This window comes from Benincasa hispida, unplaced genomic scaffold (genome assembly GCF_027475165.1).
Source record: "Benincasa hispida cultivar pf3 unplaced genomic scaffold, pf3_genome.v1.1 HicScf957, whole genome shotgun sequence".
Classification (NCBI taxonomy): domain Eukaryota; kingdom Viridiplantae; phylum Streptophyta; class Magnoliopsida; order Cucurbitales; family Cucurbitaceae; genus Benincasa; species Benincasa hispida.
The window spans coordinates 698-24268 of record NW_028327105.1 but is presented as its reverse complement, the minus strand read 5'-3'; the positions used below and the strand labels follow the sequence as shown (position 1 = coordinate 24268).

The following is a 23571-nucleotide window of genomic DNA, read 5'->3' as shown; positions in this document are numbered from 1 at the left end:
AACCTAAAAGTTTAGGTTCTAAATTTACCACTGGGGGTGAGGAGATGAGATGGGATATGAACTCAACTCATTGTTTGGGAGGCCAACTTCGTATGTCACCGACATTTTATACCATATCCACTAACAGTGCATTCAGCCCTCATCACCACTGATGTCTCATTGCTCAACTCCAACGACCAACTTTGGCAACCAAACCACCTTCGATAACCAACTTTAGCGATCAACTCCAGCAACATCCAACCATCATTGTTGACAGCCAACTTCGATGACCTCCGATGACGGTTACTCCACCAACTCCGACTACCATTATTTTAAATTGTGATTACTACATATTTAACTTTGTTGACACGCAAGTTTTTTATTTTTTGTTTTACGCTCGTGGCATAAAACCATCGATAAGACCTTAATTTAAAGCTTAAAAATAACTAAATACATATAAAACATCAATAAATGTTTATAGTTGATGTACAAAATTGTCAATAAAAACACCTTTGTTAACACAAAAGCACGTAAGTTCCATCAAAACATTGAATTCTCGATTTTTTTTTTATTAGTTCATAGCATTTTATAGTTGTTCTTTATAATACTTCAACATTAATAAAATTACTTTTATCATGTAAGAAATCCAACAAACGTGTATGTAAAAACACTTTTGAGAAAAAATTGTCAGACACATGAATGTTTTCATTTTAAAAAGTTTTTATAAAAATATGTTAAAATAAAAATGACTTGACTAGAAAAGTCACATTCATAAATTTGTAAAATGATTGTTTAAATTAAAAAAATAATAATAAATGCATGATTGAAATGTAAACCCTAAACCTTATTTTCCAAAACTCCCAACCATACATGTGTACTTAAATAACAATAAAATAAAGTGCAATATATAGTTTATTAAAAAAAATATATGTAGAATCATTTAATAAGTAAATTTCCAAACAAAAATGATCATAATAAAAACAGGTTATTTATGTTAAAAAACTGCACCAGATATCCTTGACATATGAACTCAGCTACCTAAAACAGACAAACTCCACAAACATATGAACTCAAGCCAACACCAATCAAACCCAAAATCAAACAAAAAATTAACAATAGTTGTAATAAATATGTAAATCATATAAATAAACTTTAGTTATACAATAAATATGTTTAATAGCTGAAGACATTAATAAATTGGGAATAATACAAGTCCGATAGAAGACATTAATAAGTAGGCTCTTTCTCGAGAGAGAAAAAAACAATGTCAAATCTTTTTCAACTCATTCCACCCTTTATACATGACACTTGACTAGGTTGAGCTTATTAAATAACATGAGTTTCATCTAATAAACAATTCACAATGAGAGGGATAGTTCATCCTCAACATACCCTTCTTTATGTTCAACGATCTTGGATCGGATCTCTTTTTTCTTTTGGATTCAATGCCTGTTTGAGCTTTATAGACTTTGATACATATTAGATAATATGGACTTCTATCTCAAAACCAATTGACAATGAGATGAACAATTCATCTATATTACAAAAGTTATGAGGTCCCTTGATTTTTCGATATGAGATCCTCAACTGGGCTCTTGGGCCCTTCTTTGTTTAGTTTGTTTATCTCATAAAGTCATCTTTTCGGGTCAAGTTGCAACACTGGATCCTTTACTTGTTTTTACGAAGTCACCCTTTTTCTTTTGGATAATACTGCACCATCTCTTGTGGCCAGATGACTTGACCTTATACTACACCTCTCATGGTCCATTGCAAACAATGGATTCTCCAAAAAGAATTGTCTGATCTATGAGTATTATCAAAGCGACCTCAGTCCCTCTTGGTGTCCTGAAAGCATGGAATTTGAGACAAATCAAATAATTAGGCACAAACGAGAGATAAATTAGTACATATATGAGATATGAAGAATGTAAAAAGATTGAAACTAGAATGGTTTCTATGTAAAGTTTAGGAATTAAAATACAAGATTCAACAAGAGCATTATGAAATTTTGACGTTATAGTTATAGGCTTACTCTAGTTGGAACATGTAGAAATATTCTTTTCAGAGAGAACACAGAACAACCAAGGCATGAATTATGCTCGTATTACAATGTGGGCGTCCAAGGGGAAGGATCTCCATAGCTCAAGTTCCAGTTTTTCTACCACTTGGTTGACACAATTTCTTCTCCTATGTAATGGATCTAAATTCTGCTTTACACTATTGACCACCTACAGAAAATCGACTCAAAAAACCAGAATGCAAGAACCAGGGCTAAAAGAAGCAAACATGACATATTTGATCGAAATATCAAGTCTGATTTCGTATTTGCACAAAAGAATAAAATATATATTGGAGGATTTCATTCAGATGGGCAACCCTCAATACCATTTAAGTACAGAATGCCTCGTAAATAAGACACGTGAATTCCTGGATTATTCGGTAAGAATGTGGAGATAATGATTTACACCTAAGAGTCTCTACTATAAAATATCAAATATCAATTTTGGTTGGTCTTCTTCAGCTTTTATCAAACAAACATTTTTTACGCGCAAAGAAGTAGATTGAAGTTTACTCACTTGGCGGATGGATCAGAGAATAAGTAGTTCCAAAATGTTTGAAGATTTCCCTTTTCCTCCAGCGAGATAGATTGCAGTTACCACATCAACAACATACATACGGCCATAGGAGTGAATGAGGTTGGCCATCAGTCATTTGCCTCATGGGCAAATGTCGATATGCATTGATTCTAGCTCGATCCAATGAAACATATTGAAGATCACCAATAATCCTGACAAGAGCATGAGCCACCCTTAAAATGATGGAACCGATTGGCATCTCTCAAGATGACCTCTCTTCCTGTAACCTTTGCAATTAGTTTAATTGCAGTGTGGCAATCCCCACAAACACGAAGGTTCTTCATTACGCGAATCGGCATACCTTTTGGTATTTTGAGAAGTCCATATGCCACAGCCAGTTTTTCACTATGGTATCCTAAACTTTGCGCTTTCTCTTCTTCATCTATGTCATGTAGCACAAAACTCCGATCCGGGCAATATCCTGCCTCTCTTAGCAATCCAGATAACCACTCTAATATTCTATTGATCTCAGAATGCTCAGGGTGCCCCGAGCTATCACCTCCCGTAAAGTTATGTACTTTCTTCTCCACAACAATCCAGCTACAGCCTGGGTACTTGCTTACACTTCTATCTCTCATATTTCTCCGCAACTCGGCAACATCACCCCATCTACCTTGAGATGCATAAATATTTGACAACAAAATATAAGGCCCTGCATTTTTAGGCTCAAGCTGTAGAAGCTTTTTGGCTGCAACTTCAGCCAAATCCAATTTCATGTGGGTTCTGCAAGCACCTAATAAAGCACCCCAAATAACAGCATCGGCTTCCATTGGCATTCTTTCTATTAGATCCATTGCCTCATGTAGCTTACCTGCTCGACCAAGCAAATCAACCATGCAAGCATAGTGTTCAGTTTTTTGTTCCAATTGATACTTTGTTTCCATGGAATTGAAAATTTCTAAGCCCTTTTTCACATTGCCAGTGTAACTACATGCCGAAAGAACTCCAACAAATGTGATATCATCGGGCATGATACCTGAAAAATGCATATCATGGAAAACTCGTAATGCTTCCTCCCCTAGACCATGTTGGGCATATCCTGTGATAATAGAGTTCCACATAACAACATCCTTACTTGGAAACCTATCAAATACTTGTTGTGCTTTCACCAGATTGCCACACTTTATGTATGTCGTGAGAAGAACGGAGGCAACATAGACATCAAGGTCAAATTGAGATCTCACTAGCTGGGCATGTATCTCTCTACCATGATCGAGATTAGCCAAGCTAGCACAAACTGAAAGAACGCTGATCAAAGAAGGAAAGTTTGGCCTTATTCCTTCTCTTTGCATCATACGAAACAACTCAAGTGCTTCTAACTCAAAGCCTTTCCTTTCATACACTTTAATCATAGCACTCCATGTCCCTTCATCCTTTTCTCTCATTTGATCAAACACTTGTCTTGCTTTTGGGACCTCCCCATTCTGGCCAAAACCAAGAATCATTGCATTACACGCAACAACAGACCCAATAGGCATTGCATTAAAAAGTTCCGAAGCGTCATCAAGCCGCCCACAATTGGTGTAGCCCATCAGCATAGCGGTCCATGAAACCTCATTTTTCTCTGGCATGACTTCAAAAAGCTTTCTAGCAATATCCACCTGTTGGTTCTGCAGATATCCTGTTATCATCACAGTCCAAGACACAACATTCCGACGAGGCATCTCATCGAAAAGCCTGCGAGCTTCCACTAAAAAACCTTCTTGGCAATACCCTCCAATCATAGTAGTTCTTGCCACCACATCCTTCTCAGGCATCATATTGAAAAGCCGAAAAGCCTCATCAATCCGACCATCTTGAATAAGCCCACCCAACATCACCGTCCAAGATACTACATTCTTTTCAGGCATTTGCCAAAAAAGTGACTCTGCCTCAGAAATCATACCCTCCTTCACATACCCCCTAACCATAGCAGTCCATGAAACAACATTCCTCTCAGGCATTCTATCAAACGCTTTCCTAGCTTCATTGAGCATCCCATTCTTAATATACCCAGAAATTAAACCATTCCAAGATATAGTATTCCTCTCAGACATTTTATCAAACATGTTCTGGGCTTCCTCAGGCCGATTGTTCTGAAAGTACCCAGCAACAATGGAGTTCCATGAAACGATGCTTTTGTCACGCATTTCATCGAACACAGCCCGAGCCTTCTCGATTTGACCCAATCGAGAATACCGGGCAATAAGAGAATTAGATGAAATTCCAAGAGTAGAACAGTAGAAACGATTCAGCACAAGACGGAAAAACACTAATCCAGAGGACATTGAATACCCAGGTCGAAAAAACACTAGAAGTTTAAAAAATTTGAATAACAAGCTATAGAAGCAAACAGTTAAAGGAGACTAAATGAAGACGCAAAGTGATTAAGAACAGAACTTAACTTGGATGCAGAAAAGAGCTTCAAAAACGAAGTAGTATAATAATCCGCAAAAGCAAATCATGGAGAAAAATCTTATAAGACGGAAAAATACGAACTTTGTGAACGGCGGGGAAGAACTGAAAGATGTGTACTACTAAGGTTTGAATATCATTTTCCCCCCGACATATACGTATATAGATTTCAACCAAGAAATTTGATTCAAAGAGGTTTTACAAACAATAGATCCAAACCTTCTCCAATTAATTGGTTCTTATTTGGTTTGGTTTATTTTTGGTTTAATTCTCGAATTTTTTACATATTCTTTCTTTTTTTCTATTTTCTTTTAATTTTTATTTCAAGTTTTATTTTTACATTTTTATTTCGAATTTTTTACATTTTTACTATTTTCAAATTAAAATTAAATTTATTTATTTTTCATTTGTAGATTGAAATTAGATATTTTCATCTTGATGTTGTTCTAAATAACAAATATACATAATAAGGGGTCTCCTTCATAATAATTTAAATACTAAAACATAACTAATGTTAGAGTTTATTTATAAGAGTATCTATATACCTCCGGTTTGATTAAGCTTTTATTGGTTTTTTTCAGTAAACAATCAATTTGAATCAGTAATATTTTGTTTTCTCCAAATATAAACCATGATGTTCAATTTATACTAAAAAAACCAAATCAAACTAGTTGATCGATTTCGATAGATTTAGTTTTTTGGTTTTTCATTTTTGTGCACTCCTACTTTTTGTATGTATAGTAGAGTCCAATTGTAACATTACTTGCCTAGGATTCAAACCATGTCCTTGGCATTCAGAATTTGAATTCAGCATCTTTGTAAGGATGACACACAAATTGAGTGTCAAATCTAGACTTCAAAATTTGGGCTTGGAGCACCATAGATGGTATTTAAACGAAACCTCTCCTACTAAGATGTGGTTCAGGGACGAACTACGGCAAAAGCTGGTAGGCATGTAACACTCAAACTTAGGAGCGGTACATGAATGAATCAAATCACATCCGAACGAGAGGACTCTCGAGGATATGTAAGTATGATTAAGAAAGGCTTAAAAGAATTAAAAGTTACTACCTATATCAACAAGATGTGTCTTTCTTTTCGATACCTCAATCATAGAAACTCTAACTTAACTTGGAGAAATTCTATACGAGGTGACCTCCTAAAATGACCCACTCTATTAGTTTTGAGGGTATATCATTTGAATTTGGGACCACTAGATAAATGACTATATTTAATTGTTCGTTTTGATAAAAAAAAACAAACAACCCTTTTTTAAAAAAATAAATTGCCAGTTGCTAAATTTATAGAAATTCTACCAAGGGTGTGTTTGGAATGCATTTCAAGTGTTTAATTTAAAAAATAAGTTATTTTAGAAAAAAATAAAGTGTTTAACAACCATTCAATATAGCTTTTGAAGAATATTTTCAACTATTTTTGTCAAAAATGTTTAAATAAAAATAAATTTTTTTATAAAAAAGTATTTTTTTTTCAAATTAATCCAAACGGATCTTAAATTAAGGGAACTTCAAAATGTAAAACACATAATTGCAAGTCTAGTTGTCAAAAAAAAAATTGCAATTCTAGTTCTGAAAACTAGAAAAATGATACTTTATTTTCTTGTGCTAATTCATCGATCTGTTATGTTAATTTTCTTATGTGATTTATTTGTCACATCATGTCAAATCAATTGATTTTCATTACTCTTTATATATATAATTTTTTTTCTTTTGCAAATGTGTCAGCTATTATATATATAATCATTTAATTAAGATTTAAATTCTAACAATGAGATCTTCTTGGTTATGGAAAAGATCCAACCTTTCATTGGTTTAGTGGAACTTATTAAAGCTATCGCCCTCTACGAAAGCGTTTCTAAGACTTCAAAAATTGGTATTTACCCCCCTCGCCCTAAGGTTGAGATTGATTCTTTGACTTTGTGGGGTCTTCTAACGAACTTATTTCGATATTTTAATGAGATTTAGTATTTTGTGTATTCTCTATGTGCTTTACATCGTTGGAGAGCTATTAAAGACTTCTATTTTGCTAAGAGCATCTGCAACTCTGTGACTCACGAGCTTGCATCTCACACACAGAGATCTCGGACGTCGTCGATTTTGCTAGAAAACCATCCCATGGGTGGACTCTTTTTTAATCGTTGTTTGTTGTTTTTCTTAATTATGTTTGCTTCCTATTATTCTAAAAAAAAAAAAAAAATAGTTTATATACTTTCAAAATGTTCATTTTGATTCACGTGCTTTTAACTTTAGTTTGTATTTTTGTACTTTTCAAAAATCATTATTTTGGTCCATGTTTATTCTCTTTATTAGAGATGAAATTTGTAACTCTTTTAAAATTTAGTGACCATTTTAAATAGACAAATACCATAGTAGTAATGAAATGCTTATTCTTTGTTTAACAACAAGAATTATCGAATCGAGTTAATTCACAATCCCAACTATCTAAATTATAAAATAAAAGGTCGAATTGATCATAGTTTATCAATAATTGACATGTATTACATCCATGAAGTCCGAGATTCAATTTTCACATATCCCCATAATAATAATAATAATTATTATTAATTGAAATAACTTTTTTAGGAGTCAATTAATTTAGTCCATTTTTGTCGATTCTAAATAAATTGGTTTTAAGGTCCATTTTTTATCCCACTTATATCTCACGGTACCACATACAGTGCATTTTCCAGCTTGTTATTTGTTTGATTCGTTTAGTAATAAAAATCTAATAATTTCAAGACAATATCAAACAAAAACTGATTTTTTTTTCAAAAGAAAAATAAAAATTTGGTAATTTTAAAACTAATTATTCTTTTAAATATAATCGGAGATAAGTATTTAAATCGCAAAATTTATGATTACTAATATATTCGAATAACAATTAAACTAGGCTCGTTTGGACGTTTTAAAATTAATTCTTAAATAAATAACTTAGATCCCATACGCCTTAACTACCTATGGACCAAAAACATTTTATCCCCTAAAATAAAATATGATGGACATTATTATTTTAAAGAACTAATAAATTATTGAAGTATAAGCTAATAAATCAATATTATCTTATTATTATTAAAAAAAAACCATTATCTTATTATTTAAAATAAATGAATGAATGATTGAATAGAATTTAAAATCTAAAAAAAAAAAAACTCTTAACATTTTTATTATTAACCATTATTTAACCACTATTTTTATTAAAACTAATTTTCCCACAACATTTCATATCTTCAAATTACCTAGTTTGTTAGTTTTTAACAACTAGTTGGAAGACACTGACTGACTTAGAACTTTTTATAGTACATTATAAATTGTGACTTAATTGTTCTTTATCATAAAATTTTGATTCAATATTCATTGAGTGTAATTAGTAAATATTTGATATGGAAATAAAAATAGGAGAAATTACCCTTTTAGTCCTCAAGTTTGGAAGAAAATGTGTGTTTGGTCCATAAATTTTAAAAATATACATTTTTAGTAAAGTTTATAAAGTATGTCTATTTGGTCCCTGGGGTTTTAAAATATACCTTTTTAGTGTCCAAAGTTTTTAAAAATAAGTTTAAAAGATCTTTGAAGTATTTTTAATTTTATTTTCTTAAAATAATTATATGATATTTAAAAGTAGAAAAAAAACAGTTTTAGAGAGGATGCTATTTTTTTAAAAAAATTCTTCTAATTTAAAATGTAACATAATTATTCAAAATAATAGTATAAAGTTATTTGAGGGGCATTTTAAATCTATTTTAAAAAATCCATGGACCAAATGGAGCTATTCTTATAAACTTGAGTACTAAAAAGGTACATTTTTAAAACTCAGAGACCAAACACAAATTCTTCAAAACTCATCAAAAGGATAAATTTTCCAAAAAAGCAATTTAGAAAAAGTATCTAAAACCATGTTTCAAGTTAATTTACAATGAATATGAGATATTTTTTTTAATGTCATTGAAAATTTCTTAGAAAACTTTTAGAGGAAAATAAAATTTTTTTAATGAACATACTTATATAATTGAATTTAAATTGAAATAGTTGGCATGAAATTTAAAAGTATAAAAGGAGAAAAAGAAATATAGAAATAGATGAAGAATAAAATTAAAATATATTGATGTAATTAGAATACAAGTGATACAATGCAATAATATAACTTAATTATTATTTCATAGATTAATTATTATATATATCCTTCTTGGAAGATAGTGATCTTTGGTGGTAAAAAAGAATTTTTCGAAATTATTAGAAATAAAAGCCTTTTCTTTTTTTTTTTTTTTTTTTGTATGAATCTTCTTGTTTTCCGGATGAAAGGATTATTATTATTATTATTATTATTTATAAAACCTCTCATCAAAGTCTTTTCTTTTCATGTATTTGATTAAAAAAATCTATTATAATTATTTAATATATATATTCGAAATCCCAAATAATACAATGCCTATAAAACTATAAGGTTACTCAATTTTATTAATTCAATAAAAGTTAAAAATAATTTAATGTTTCTGTAAATTTGTTGTTGAGAACAGATACACCAAAGAAGTAGTGTGTTCTAATAAATAAATAATTAGATAATGGTTAGCTAGAAATTATTGCTTTAAAATAGTTTTATAAAATTATGTATTTTTCTAATGAAACACTCCTTTCTTTTAGATTTCTTTTTACTATATAACGTAACAAAGAAGCAAATTCTAAAAAAAGTATTTCAAAAACATAAGATAGAAGTATTTTGATTTCTAGTCCAACTGTCTTATTTAAGTGACAAAATCAAACTTGAAATGTGAACATCTTTTTAAAATTTCAATTCACTGGATATTTAATTATTCATTTGAAAAATGTACCTAAGAGGAAAAGAAACTATAAACATTGACAAAAAAAAAAAAAAAAAAATCAATTTCGCAGATCGAACTTTGTATATTCAATTTTAATTTAGGTTTATTTTACTTCATGCTTTCTTTATTTTTTTTAGAAAAATATTGTTAATCAAATAAATCTCTATCTAATTAAGATTTAACGAACAAAATCTCTCATTGATTTGTTTAATTTTAATGGCTAGCAATGTAGACATTTTAACTTTACTTAAAACGAATGGATACAAATGAAAGATTTAACAAAAAAAAAAAAAAATCAATTTTCTCTCGCTACATCTATGCAAATCCAAGATTTAAATGGTTCACTTGATAAAAATTCGAAAAAATTAAATAAAATTGAATCAAGAAAAGCTAAAAACTTATTGCTCAATCAAGAAGTAATAGAAGGATGGTTCCAAAAATGATTTGTGTGAGTAAGGAAACAAAGAGAGAATATGAGAGTGAATCTTCATCTTCGTCTTCCTCCCTTCTTCGTTTATAAAACTGTGATTGAGTTTCTACCGCTGCAGTTTTTTTTCTGTACTAGGATTCACACTCATTATACTTTGTCAAATTCATCATTACCTTCTGCTTCCTTTGATTGCTCATCCATGACCGGTGGTTTTTCTTTTTTCATCAATGTACGGTCTAACAAAACTAAACGATAGTATTGAGAAATACAGTACAAAATGGGAAGAATAAAAGTAAAATTCTCCCCTTATAAAGAATTAGAGGGGGGGAAATTAAATGAGATATTCGTGAGTATACATTCTAACATTCACAAAATGATGAGAATTAAATCAGGAAATTTGTATGGATGGGCCAAAATTTAAATTTGAGGCCCAGAAATTTGGCCCACCTTTAAAAAATGCTCGAAAATTGGCCTCCTGATGACGTCAACTGCATGTGAAATATCTATTAGACCCCAAAACACTCGCTAGCACACAAGCAACCCAGATTCTTGCGCATTCCTCTCGTTTTTCCTCTCATTCTTTATTGGACAGAAAGCAGCCATTATAATTTTTAATTTTCAGTTTGACACCCTCATTCATCTCGCTTCATCTTCTTTCTCTCGTTTCTGCATGTCGTTTTTCACCATATATCAATTTTCACCAATTTTCATGTAATTTATGTCCGTCGTATGAATTTACCAATACTTCGGAAAAAAAAACTGACAAACCCACAATTCTTTCAAATCAATTTAAAGAAAAGTCTTATGCAAGCTAAGTTTCATTAAGATAACAAAATTTAAAATTGGTATTTCATCTACCATCCGTCCGTTCTCTCTAAAAAAACCTATAAGCATTCAGTTGCAATATTTCCCAAAAATACGAATTCAACATTGTAGCATTATAATCGCTATTGAATCTGTTGGGTTTTATGTCCTAAAACTCATAGATAGTGAATATTATTAATTGACCGTTATCAATAAAGAGTTATAGATGTTAATTCAATAAATGTTATTGTTTGTGTTGTTTTTCTATTTTTGTCTTAATAACCCTAAATCCAATTAACTAACATCCAAGGCCGCCTTATGAGTCTTTACTATATGTGGAGACATATAGGGATCAATGTTCAAGATATAGCCTGAAGGGTCTATAGTATAGGGAAAATGTTGGGTACTTTATCTTTGTAACACTATGGATACAACCCACTTTGTATTTGATACAAACGCAATGATCCAACGCATTCATGTAGTTGACATGCAAGTGGGTGTATCCTATGCAATGAATTTGCATAAGACTGAACTGCGAAATAGTAACCACTAGATGTAACACCATTAACTAATTAAGTTTCTATTTCAATAGGATGACCTAGACAAATTAGTCTTAATCCTGAGTATATTATGAACTCCTGTTTACGAGGGGTTATCCTTTGATTTGTATGTGTAAGGGTGGCCAGTTCGCCAACCTAATATGCCTACCATCTTAGGGACAAGACCAAGTGGGGAATTGGGAACATAGTAATACAAGATGGAATTCACTCTTTCCCACTTTAAGGGTAAGTAGATGAGTTCTACCTTAAGTGGTGTCTCCGAGACTTGAACAAAGGGCCCTACTCTCTTATTGGCCCGAGAGGAATTTTTGTTTATTGATTGGACCATAAACAGGTTGTTCATTAGAGGAGTATTGGTACTTAAGGAGTCAGAGGTAACCCAAGAGTAAAATGGTATTTTGACCTAGTTGGAGTTACAAACACTCGTGAAAGACAAACTTGCTATTATTAGTTTGTATTTGTAGACACATAAATATATCTATAATGAAAAGAGTGTAGCTGTGGGTCTTTAATGGAGTGTACTCATAGTTAATGAATATTGATTAACTTAGTTAATGAGTTTAGCCAATTAATCTCATATTGTTAGAGCTTCTGATCTATAAGTCCCTAGGTTCCCTTGTTAGGGATAATTAAGAATGATAATTTGAATTGTTCAAATTAATTTGAGGAAACCATATATTATGTGATTAATATATAACTGATTATGGATATGATCTACAATTCAAATTAAATTGAAAAGTAATATTTGAATAAGATTCAATTAATTAATTCAAGAGAACTAGATTTATAAAGAATTAATTAATAGAGAGGTATTGCACACATATATAAGATGTTATGATAATTATATTATACATTAAATTAGATTTAATGTATAAATAGTTCTTTAATTAATGTGCAAATTAATTAAATAAATATTATTTAATTATAATTAATTAAATAAGTGTTATTTAATTAATTAATTGTGGAAAAGGGAAATAGGAAAATGATTAGGAAAAAAGCTTGACCATTTTCTATATAAAGACCTCCCTATGGCCCCTTTAGGGGACACTAACACACATTGACAATACACAACACACAAATGTTATTGTGCAAAATTTATCCTAAGCCACAAAGAGAATCCTCTCTACTCTCCAAAACCCTTTTCTTCTCTCCCTCTCTCAATAGTTGGATACCACCTATCCCTCTATTGGAGTCCTAGAGAATAATGAGGTTACTCTTGTGGTAGTGTTCGAGATTGTTCAAGAAATCGTTCGTGATCAAGATTGTTGGAGGAGCCATTCGTTGGAACTTAAAGAGGATTGTTCGTGAAGCTTGGGAGTATACAAAGGTAAGAATGGTTCTAATATTTTTCCCCAAAACATGTTGATTTACATGTTTATGTTCTGTTTTAGTATAATTAATTTATTTATGTAAAAATCGAATTGCAGAATGCAAGGCGTTCTCACACAAACGCTTCCGCCGTGGGATTCGATCCCTTCAGAATCAACACATACAAGTGGTTTCACACTCCAAATAAGTAAATATACACATTCACTATGTTGTTTCTCATTTACTTAAATTGTATGAGTCGTGGTAGGCGATAGGATCAGTTTCTTTGTGAGGTGGTATTATGACTGCTTTAGGTAGGCGAGAGGAATAAACGAGAGTGAGGGTAGCCAACGAGAGGAAAGGAAAATGGTGTCAGAAATATAAACGAGAAAAATGAACGAGAGCGAGAAACTTCTTAACAAGAGGAAGAAATGAGAGAGAAATGAGATTGACCAATGAAAGTTTAACATAATCCAAAATTTTAATTTTATTCATTGGTGTATTATTGAAGAAGGGACGAGAAGCAGCTATTTGTTCGATATAGAAGGTCATAAGATGACAAAGAACAATGCTATAATGGAGGATGTTTGAAGGGTATCCTAGTACCTAAGACATCGAAGTATAATGAAGAGATTGATTGTTTACCTTATGAAAATTAATTCTTTAGAGTTCAACTTGATAATGAGGGTGAAATATAAATTAGATTGTGAATGTCCTCCAATATGTTTGATGGACCGCAATGATGTTAAACTTTTGTGTTTGGAGTTGGATCGTAACAGACCGCCAATATTCATGAGCGTAGAGAAAATCCATCAAGTGACAAAATTTGATGACATAGAGGCAGAACACGAACCAACGCATGTGGCCAATATTAATAATCAACCAGATACTTTTCCATCGGTGGTCTCCATGAGAGACAATAACATGAATCCATGGGAGTTGTATACTCGTGTCTAGAAGAGGGGTCGTAATGAGAATTTTGAGAACAAGATTGGTTGGACCATAAAAGACATTAGGAATGACATCGATTGTGACAACATTGTAAATGATATTTTTGGAAATAATTATGGGTGAAAGAGTGTTTATTATGAGAATGTTGTGAACGAGAATGCTGTAAATGAGACTATTAAGATCATGGAAAACATTTGTAAGGGCACCAGTTTTGACAATGTTGTAGATGATATTGTGGGGAATATAACAAATGAGACGCCTCTGACTCCGATTGCTAGAAAGGGTGATCTTTTCGTTGTGAACGCAAATGTTTCACATATGACTCTGGCTACTGAAAGGAGTGGTTCTTATCTAAAACTGACCCCGATTCTCTATAATGACTTTGGTCATTTTGTTGGTCATTGCATTGGAGGACTGAGGCAGTAGAAGATAGTGGTCTTTCTAAATTTTGACCATCTACAAGTACTATAAGAATTGGAAACCTGATCATGCAATCGTAGTCTTTGTCTGGATTGGATATTGAAGAGGTCAAATCTTCTTTTTCAAGAACAATGTGAAAATGAGGTTGTCAATGTTGGCCATAAAGAATAATTTTGAGTTGTGGGTTAGGAAATCAAACAAAAAACTATATAATGTTTGATGTATCCATGAGACATGTAAGTAGCGAGTATGTGAAGTTATAATGGATGGTTGTGACATTTTCAAGTTCACCAAATATACAACTGCCCACACATGCTCGATTGAAGTCCTTAATTATGAACATAGGCAAGCTAGCACATTTTTAATTGGTCAGTTAATCAAAGAGAATTTTAGTGTTGGTCATTTTGAAAATCTACACAATATTATCGAGGATATGCAGCTGGAATATGGTGTCAACATAAGTTACGACAAGGAATGGTGTGCAAGAGAAACTACTTTTGCTCTTGCAAGAGGGACCCCCGAGGAATCTTACACCCTGTTGCATGCTTATGGTGAAGCTTTAAAGATTGAAAATTTGGAGCCCATTTTTTAGATTGAACTTGAAGAAATATATATTCAAGGCATTAAGTCCATGCTTAAGAGGGTTTAAGAGTTGTCGTCGAAGGATCATTTTTTATGGCACTCATTTGAAGGGTAAGTACAAAGGCACGATGTTGGTTGGTATTGCAATGGGTGGTAATAACTAGGTGTATCCTCTGGCATACGCTATCATCGACAATGAGACCTCAACCAACCATGGAAGTGGTTTATGACGAGTTTGAAAGCTTTAATTGAGGAATGCCCTAATCTTGTATTTTTTTTAGACCGACACAAGACTATGACCAATACAGTTGATGCTGTATTCCAAATAACATTTCACAAACTTTGTACTTTCCATTTAAGGAGGAATACCGATAAAAACTTCAAGGATGAGGCAATGAGCAAATTGTTTGATAGTGTAGCAAGAGCGTATCGAGAGTCCGCGTTCAAAAGGTAATGGGACCAAATATTGGACTTCAAGAATGGTAGTCTTGGAAGATATTTGGAGGATGTAGGTGTCGAGCTGTGGGCACTGAAGGAAATTTTCGAAAAAGATCCTTTGAGCGGAAGCAAGATCGGCCCAAATTTTCATTTTTCATTGAATATAAGTTTTACAGTAAATAATGATGATATGCATTTACTTAAGTTATAGCATGCAATACTAAAGAAAAATTTAGGGTTTTAGAAACCCTTACCTTTGAAGACTAATTTCTTCAAGAACTCTCTCGAACAAAGCACGAACGAATCACCTTCTCCACGTGGATCTCCTTCTTCAAAAGGGACACCACTACTTGAGAACTCTCTGTATTCTCTTGGGATAAAGGATTCAAGCAAGAGTTGTGGACTTTGCTTGAATCCTTGGAAGAGGGAAGAAGATAGAGAGGAGGAGAGGGAAGAGAAGAACTTTTCTTCTCTGTTTTTTGTTTTTTCCAGATAGATCTCTTCTTTCAACGTATTTCTAGGAAGAAGATGAAAATCCCATCCACTATTTTTTTCACACAACCCACGTATATTAACTGAGAGAAAATATGGGGAAGGAGTTACTTTAATTGATTTCAATTAAGTTATATATATATATATATATATATATATAACAACTACTTTATTATATATATATACACTATATGTTATATCAAATATAACATATAGCCTATAGTTTTATATTGCATCAAATACAATATAACCTATAGATTTATTTTCTCTCAACAATACATGGAATTTAATATAAATCACATTTATATTAAATTCACTTATATGAATCTCATACATATAATTGATATTTTGATCATATCCAAATATTTAATTCCTCTCAATATAAATCATATTTATATTAAATTTAATTACATGAATCTCATTCATATAATTAGTATTTGAATCATATTCAAATTTCTCTCATATTACCTTAAATTATAATGTATCAAATACATTATATCACATATATAATCAATTTAATTATTTATATCACATATACAATCAATTTAATTAATTATATCATATATAATTAATTCCCTCAATTAATTTGAACACTTCAAATTAATCCAAAATTAATTTTCAATTAAATTCCTATTGAGCTACATAGAAGACCTTATGGACCTGTAGATTGAAATTCTAACAATACTCAGATAATTAATTAAACTCTTTAATTAAATTATTCAAGATTTATTTACTCCTGTTCGCTCCACTAAAGACCGACAGCTGCACTCTTCGCAGTACAGATAAATTTTTGTGTCAATTGGATATAACCAATCAATAGTGCAATGACCCTTCACAAATTTCTCGTAAGTACAATGGGCCAAAATTACCGTTTTGCCCATATACTTACATCTAACTCCTTAAGTACCACTGATTCCTCTAATGAATAATAAGTCATAGTCCAACTATGACCAAGTCCCTCTTGGGCCAGGAGAAGGTGTGGCCACTATGTTCAAGACCCAGAATCAGCCCTTAAGGGAGCAATTTATCTACTTACCCCTGCAGCAGGGAAGGAGTGAATTCCTTCTTGTGTAGCTGTGTTTCTAGCTCCCCAGTCAGATGAATCCCCAAAATGGTAGGTTTGTTGAGTTACAATCTGGCCACTCTCACCCATACAAATCAAATGACCGCCTTCATGAGCAGGAGTTCACAACTTACTCAAGATTCAGATCATGTCACCTATGGTCATCCTAGTAAAATGTAAGTTTCTATTATTAACGACGTTATATGAAGGAACTCTTTTGACAGAGTACCTTTGAGTAGAAGCAAATCGTCCAAATTCCATTTCGATTGAATGTATACATTTACAATAAAACAAACAGATTATGCACTTTAACATAAATTACAACATGCTTTCTAAATAAGAAACAAGATTTAAGAGATTATACCTTTGAAGAACTCTTCTTCGCGTAAATCACTCGTACGTTCACGAACGCGTCGAACAAGCACGAACTCTCTTCGAACAAGCAGTAACCAAACTTGAACCAAAAGGTAGAGGACACTACCACTTAGTTACCTTGGTATTCTCGATGTGAGAACCCAAGAGTCATGGGCTCTGGTTATTTTGGTTAGGAGGGAGTTTGTGCTTTAGAAAAGGAAGACGAATGGAAGAGGAAAAACTTTATCGCTTAGATAAACTCTCCAATCGTGTAGTAAAAGGAGTCTATCGCATAGGCTTTCAATCAATTGTGTAAAAGGTCCACTATTTGTATGTCTTGTTGTTTTTCTTCCAAATAATATAATCATATTTTATTTTATTCCATTTTGCCATAAAAACTAAATAACTCCCCACTAAGGTGGTTAGAGAGAAAAATGGAATTAATTATCAAATAATTAATAATTATAAATAAATATAATAACTAATTTTAATATTGCATCATATACAATATATAAACCATAGTTCTTTTTTTCTATTTTATGGCATTTAATATAAATGATATTTATATTAAATTTAACAACTCTGAATTTTATTCATAGAAAATATATTTGAATCATATTCAAATATTTGTTCCTCCAATTAAACTATAATGTATCATATATGTTATATAAATTATATCATATATAATTGAATTAATTTAATTATATCATATTTAATTAAATTCCCTCTTATTAATTTGAGCCTTTCAAATTAACCTAAAAACTGATTCTCAACTTAATCCTTTGAGTTACCAAGGGGACCTTATGGAACTGTAGCTTGAAGTTCCAACGGTACGTGAATAAATAATTAAAATCTTTAAAGACCGATAGTTGTACTCTTCGCACTACATATATATTTTTGTGCCATCGGATATAACCAATCAACAGTACGATTACCCTTCACAAATTGCTCGTAAGTACAGCTGGGCCAAATTACTGTTTTGCCCTTGTAATTACATCTAACTTTTTAAGTACCACTAATCCCTCTAATGAACAATAGATCATAGTCCCACTATGACTAAACCCTTCTCTGGCCAAGACATGGTGTGGCGCCACATTGTTCAAGACCCGTAATTAGCCCTTAAGGGAGAAATTTATCTATTTACCCCTACTTCGGGGAATGAGTGAATTCCATTTTGTGTAGCTATGTTCCCAACTCCCCAATCAGACGAATCCCCAAAATGGTAGACTTGTTGAGTCGACGATTTGACCATTCTCACCCATACAAATCCAAAGACTGCTCTCATAGGTAGAAGTTCACAACTCACTTAGGATTAAGGTCATGTTGTCTATGGTCATCCTAATGAAATGAAAGTCTCTATTATGAACGATGTTATATAATGAGACTAAACATTTCGTGGTCCGGTCTTATACAAACTCCTTTGTATAGAATATTCCCGCTCACATGTCTAATACATGAATGATCAGGATTAGATCATTTGTAGCATTTTACAACATTTGTAATACCTTCAAAGTGGGTCATACTCGTAGTGTCACCAGGATAAGGTATCTAGCCTTATCCATATACTACAGACCATTTAGGTTATCACTTAAACATGATTCGCCTGTATGTCTCCACATACATGTTTAAGTTACAATGATAACCTTGGATGTTAATTTATTGGTTTGTGATTAATACAACTAAAATATCATATATTTCATAGACAAAGTGAATAAAATATCAAATATTATTAATCACTGAAATGTTTGTTCATACAAGGTTTACAAAATATAGGACCCTACGAGATTTAGGGCATCAACCCCAACATTATATAAAGAGACTAATCATTTCATGGTCCGGTCTTATACAAATTCTTTGTATAGGATACCCCCGTTTACATGTCTCCACATGAGTGATCAGGATCAGATCATTTGTAGCACTTTACAACACTTGTAACACCTACAAAGCGGGTCGTATCTGTAGTGTCACAAGGATAAGGTACCCAATCTTATCCATCTACTACAGACCGTTTAGGTTATTATTTAAACAAGATCCACTTGTATGTCTCTACATACTTGTTTAAATTACATGAAATAACCTCGGATCTTAGTTTATTGGATTGAGTATATACTGATAAAATAACACTTATTTTATTAAGAACAATATGTTTATACAAAGTTTACAAACTACGAGATTACAAGAGATTTAGGACATCAATCTCAACAATCTCCCACTTGTCCTAAAGCTTAGGTAGCTTAATGTATAATACAAATAAAGTAAAAACATCACAATAAACCAGGGCATACATTATACCCCAGTAACATCTCCTACTTACCTTAGACAATATGCCGCATATCCCATAGACTTAGACTTTCTAGATGACCCTCAAACACTTTAGTCATGAGAGCCTCTATAAATGGATCAGTAACGTTGTGCTCCGAAGCAATCTTTAGGACAATCACGTCACTTTGATGCACAATCTCCCAAATCAAATGATATTTTTGTTTTATGTGTTTGCCTCTTCGGTGACTCCTAGGTTCCTTAGAATTTTCCATAGCACCACTGTTATCACAATAAAGTGTGATGGGCAAAGACATATTTGGAACAAATTCCAAATCAGTAAGGAAATTCTTAAGCCAAATAGCCTCTTTAGCAGCTTCACAAGCAACTACGTATTCGGCTTCCATAGTGGAGTCTACGATGCATCCTTGCTTGATGCTTCGCCATACTACAATCCCTCCATTCAGAGTAAACACTGGCTCTGATGTGAATTTTCGAGAATCCCGATCACTCTGAAAGTCAGAGTCTGTAATGAATTCGTCTCATTTCCTCATCCTCTTGAGGAGTCTTAGGACACTGTTCCTTAGACAATGCAATTCCATGCCTGAAAGTAATAAACCCTTCTTGGAATTGTGCATCGAATATCTGATAAGCATCTTGTCAATATAAGATGCCTGAGACAAGGCCAACCTTTTTTTTCTTACGATCCCTTATAATCTGGATCCCTAGAACAAACTGCGCCTCTCCCAAATCTTTCATTTTGAATTAGCTAGCTAGCCATTTCTGTACATCAGTCAGAAAACCTACATCATTCCCAATGAGTAGGATATCATCCACATATAACACAGGAAAGCTACTGAGTTGTTGATGATTTTCTTGTAAACACAAGGCTCATTAACATTCTGATGAAAGCCATAAGATTTGATCATGGTATTAAATCTTATATTCCAAGATCAAGATGCTTGTTTTAGTCCATAAATGGACCGATTAAACTTCAAACCTTTTGCTCTTGATCTTGTTCAATGAATCCTTCTGACTGATTCATGTAGATGGCCTCTTCAAGATTACAATTCAAAAAGGCAATCATGACATCCATTTGCCATATCTCATAGTCATAATATGTGGCTATGGACAAGAGAATCCTGATAGACTTTAACATGACAACAGGTGAGAAAGTTTCTTCATAGTCCACTCCCACAACCTGTGTATAACCCTTTGCCACAAGTCTAGCTTTAAATGTCTGTACCTTTCCATCTACACCTCTTTTCCACTTGTAGATCCATTTACAACCTATAGATTTTATCCCATCGGGTTGATCTACAAGCTCCCAGACAGAATTGAAGTACATAGACTCCATTTCTTGATTCATTGCTTTAATCCATTCATCCTTGTCAACATCTTCCATTACTTGTTTATAAGACAATGGATCCTCAACTCCATCATCAGTTATGATGTTTTGGGCTTCTATTAAACCTATGTACTGTACATGTGGGTTCATAACTCTCCCACTACGTCGAGACAATCTCAACTCCTGAGATGGATGACTAGATGAACTAACATTAACAACCTTTATTGATCTACCAGCCTATTCAACAACTCTTGTTGAAGTCCTAGCAGATTCATTAGAAATCTCACTTAAAACCAATTTACTTCGTGGCTTATTATCCCTCATGTGGTATTCTTCCAAGAAGGTAGTGTTTGTTGATACAAACACTTTATTTTCACTTGGATCATAGAAGTATCCGCCTCTCGTTTCCTTGGGGTAACCTACAAATTGGCACACTTTTGAACATCCAACTTTTAGAGTTTTCCATTAGCAAATGGGCTGGAAATCCCAAAATTTTGAAGCAACATAAACTACCTTTATAACCTCTCCATAACTAAAAAGGTGTTTTAGAAACACTCTTTGAAGGAACGTTGTTCAAAATATAAACTGCAGTCTCTACTACATATCCCCAAACGAGTCAGGAAGATGAGCATGAGTCATCATAGACCGAACCATGTCCAACAGGGTTCTATTTCTCCTTTCTGATACACCATTCTATCGAGGTGTACCTGGGGCTGAGAGTTGGGATGTGATTCCATTTCTATCATATAGTTTTGGAATCTTAAGTTCATTTACTCTCTACCACGATCAGATCGTAGTGTTTTTATCTTTTTACCTAACAAGTTTTCAACTCTAGTTTTGTACTCCTTAAACTTTTCAAGAGCTTCAAACTTATGTTGCATTAGATATAGATACCCAAATCTAGAACAATTATCTGTGAAAGAGATGAAATATTCATACCTACCTCGTGCTCTTACATTTATCGAACCACAGAAGCCTGAATATATAAGCTCCAAGGTTTCTTTAGCTCTATAACCTTTTCCAGAAAAAGTCGTTTGGTCATTTTGCATTCAAGGCATGACAACATACTGGTAAAGAGTTTTCTTCTAAACCATTTAGAAGTCCACTTTTCACCAACTTCTCAATCCTATTGAGATTGATGTGGCATAACCTTAATGCCAAAGATGGACATTTTATTTAGGAGAAATTCTCGATCTTTTTACAGTTGTTGATGTTTTGAATATTTCAGTATTGAGCACAACTTTTATGACTAACGACCTTAGTACATATAAGTTATTTTGAATTGAACAAAAACCTAAGTCATTCCATTCATAAAAAATAAACACTTTATTCTCAGAGAATGATATGGAATATTTTTGTTCAATTAGACAGAAAACAGAAATTAGGTTCCTCTTGATATGAGGAACTACATATATGTTATCCAATAATATATATTGTGTTTTGTCAAAAAATAACTTAAGTTTTCCTACAACAACAGCTGAAACGGCCTCACCAGTACCGACTCTAAAAGTCATCTCTCCAGCTTCTAACTGTTTCCAGGAATTAAATCCTTTAATAGGAAGAACACACATGGTTAGTAGCTTCTGAATCAACTATCCAGGCAGAATCATCATTCTCTACTAAGCACATCTCCAAGACAAATAAATCAAATTTATTTTCTTTGGAGTTCTTCCTTTTCTGGAGAGTAATGGGATCAACTCTATAACCCAAGTCATAAATTCCAAGGTTCATCTTAGAGGACAATCCTCGTCGGTGAATTTCATCAGAGTTGGCAACGATTACTTTCTCTATTAGTCCCTTGACATTCAATATGGACTGGAGATTATCTTGAGAACTGACACTTCCGGTATCATTGTCATCAATCCCATTTTGCTTGAATCGTGAAAACTTTCATTCAAACAATTCTCGCATTGATTCCATGATCTCATGTGCAATGACCATGTTCTCAAACCTTTTGGCTAACGCATCAGGTACGCTTGCCAAAATGTGAACTCAAGCCCTCGAATTAGCCTTCATCCACATGTCATATGCATTACAAACATTTTGCGGTGCATCAGGGGTTGGGACTTGAGGACAATCCTCAGTCGTGACAATTTCGGGATCGTTTATCACGAAAAATGTTTTAATGGATTCTTTCCACATCGTGTAATTAAAATCAGTCAAACTAGAAAATGAAACTACCGGAAAAACGCTATTTGACATATTAGTTGAAAAATAAACACGTTGATCTATATTAGATTTTAGCATAACTCCAACAAAATCCAATCATTTTTAGCAAAATCTAAATGAACCCCATTTAACATCTAATTTGCAATGACACTTCAGTGATTTAGGACAAAAGCCACTAAAGGATAGTCAATTGTCCCTTCACTAAATTGAGACACTCTCAACCAATCGTTACACCAGAATAACTCTTATTCCTATAACAATAAATCATCATTTATTCGGTCAAGAAATCATTAACTTGCTTAATACTTTCCCGTAAGTGTGGCCCTTCATTTAAGATCCTAGAGTTTCGCCCCAATGAGCCAACCGAAGGAAAAAATTGATTGAGGAAAAAACTAAAGCGATCCTATCCATTTCTGGAGTTTGCCTACATACTACACAAACCATCCGAAGGGGGACGCTCCCAAGGCGCCTCTAGGCCGTGTAAGAAGGTCTCACGGTGCAAACCAATGAAAGAGTGTTGGGATTGGTGTCCTAATTCTCCCGGTGGTCT

The 23571-nt window shown here is 32.9% G+C and overlaps 1 protein-coding gene across 1 annotated transcript; it reads right to left on the bottom strand.

Moving 5' to 3' along the window:
- Positions 1-1083: 1083 nt before the first annotated feature.
- On the bottom strand, positions 1084-5264 carry LOC120072754 (pentatricopeptide repeat-containing protein At1g56690, mitochondrial-like). Its single transcript, XM_039025233.2, has 2 exons — positions 2556-5264; positions 1084-1824 (listed from the first exon to the last, which is right to left on the bottom strand). The coding sequence occupies exon 1, from the start codon at positions 4880-4882 to the stop codon at positions 2756-2758; it is 2127 nt and encodes a 708-aa protein (XP_038881161.1). The 5' UTR covers positions 4883-5264; the 3' UTR covers positions 1084-1824; positions 2556-2755.
- Positions 5265-23571: the final 18307 nt, after the last annotated feature.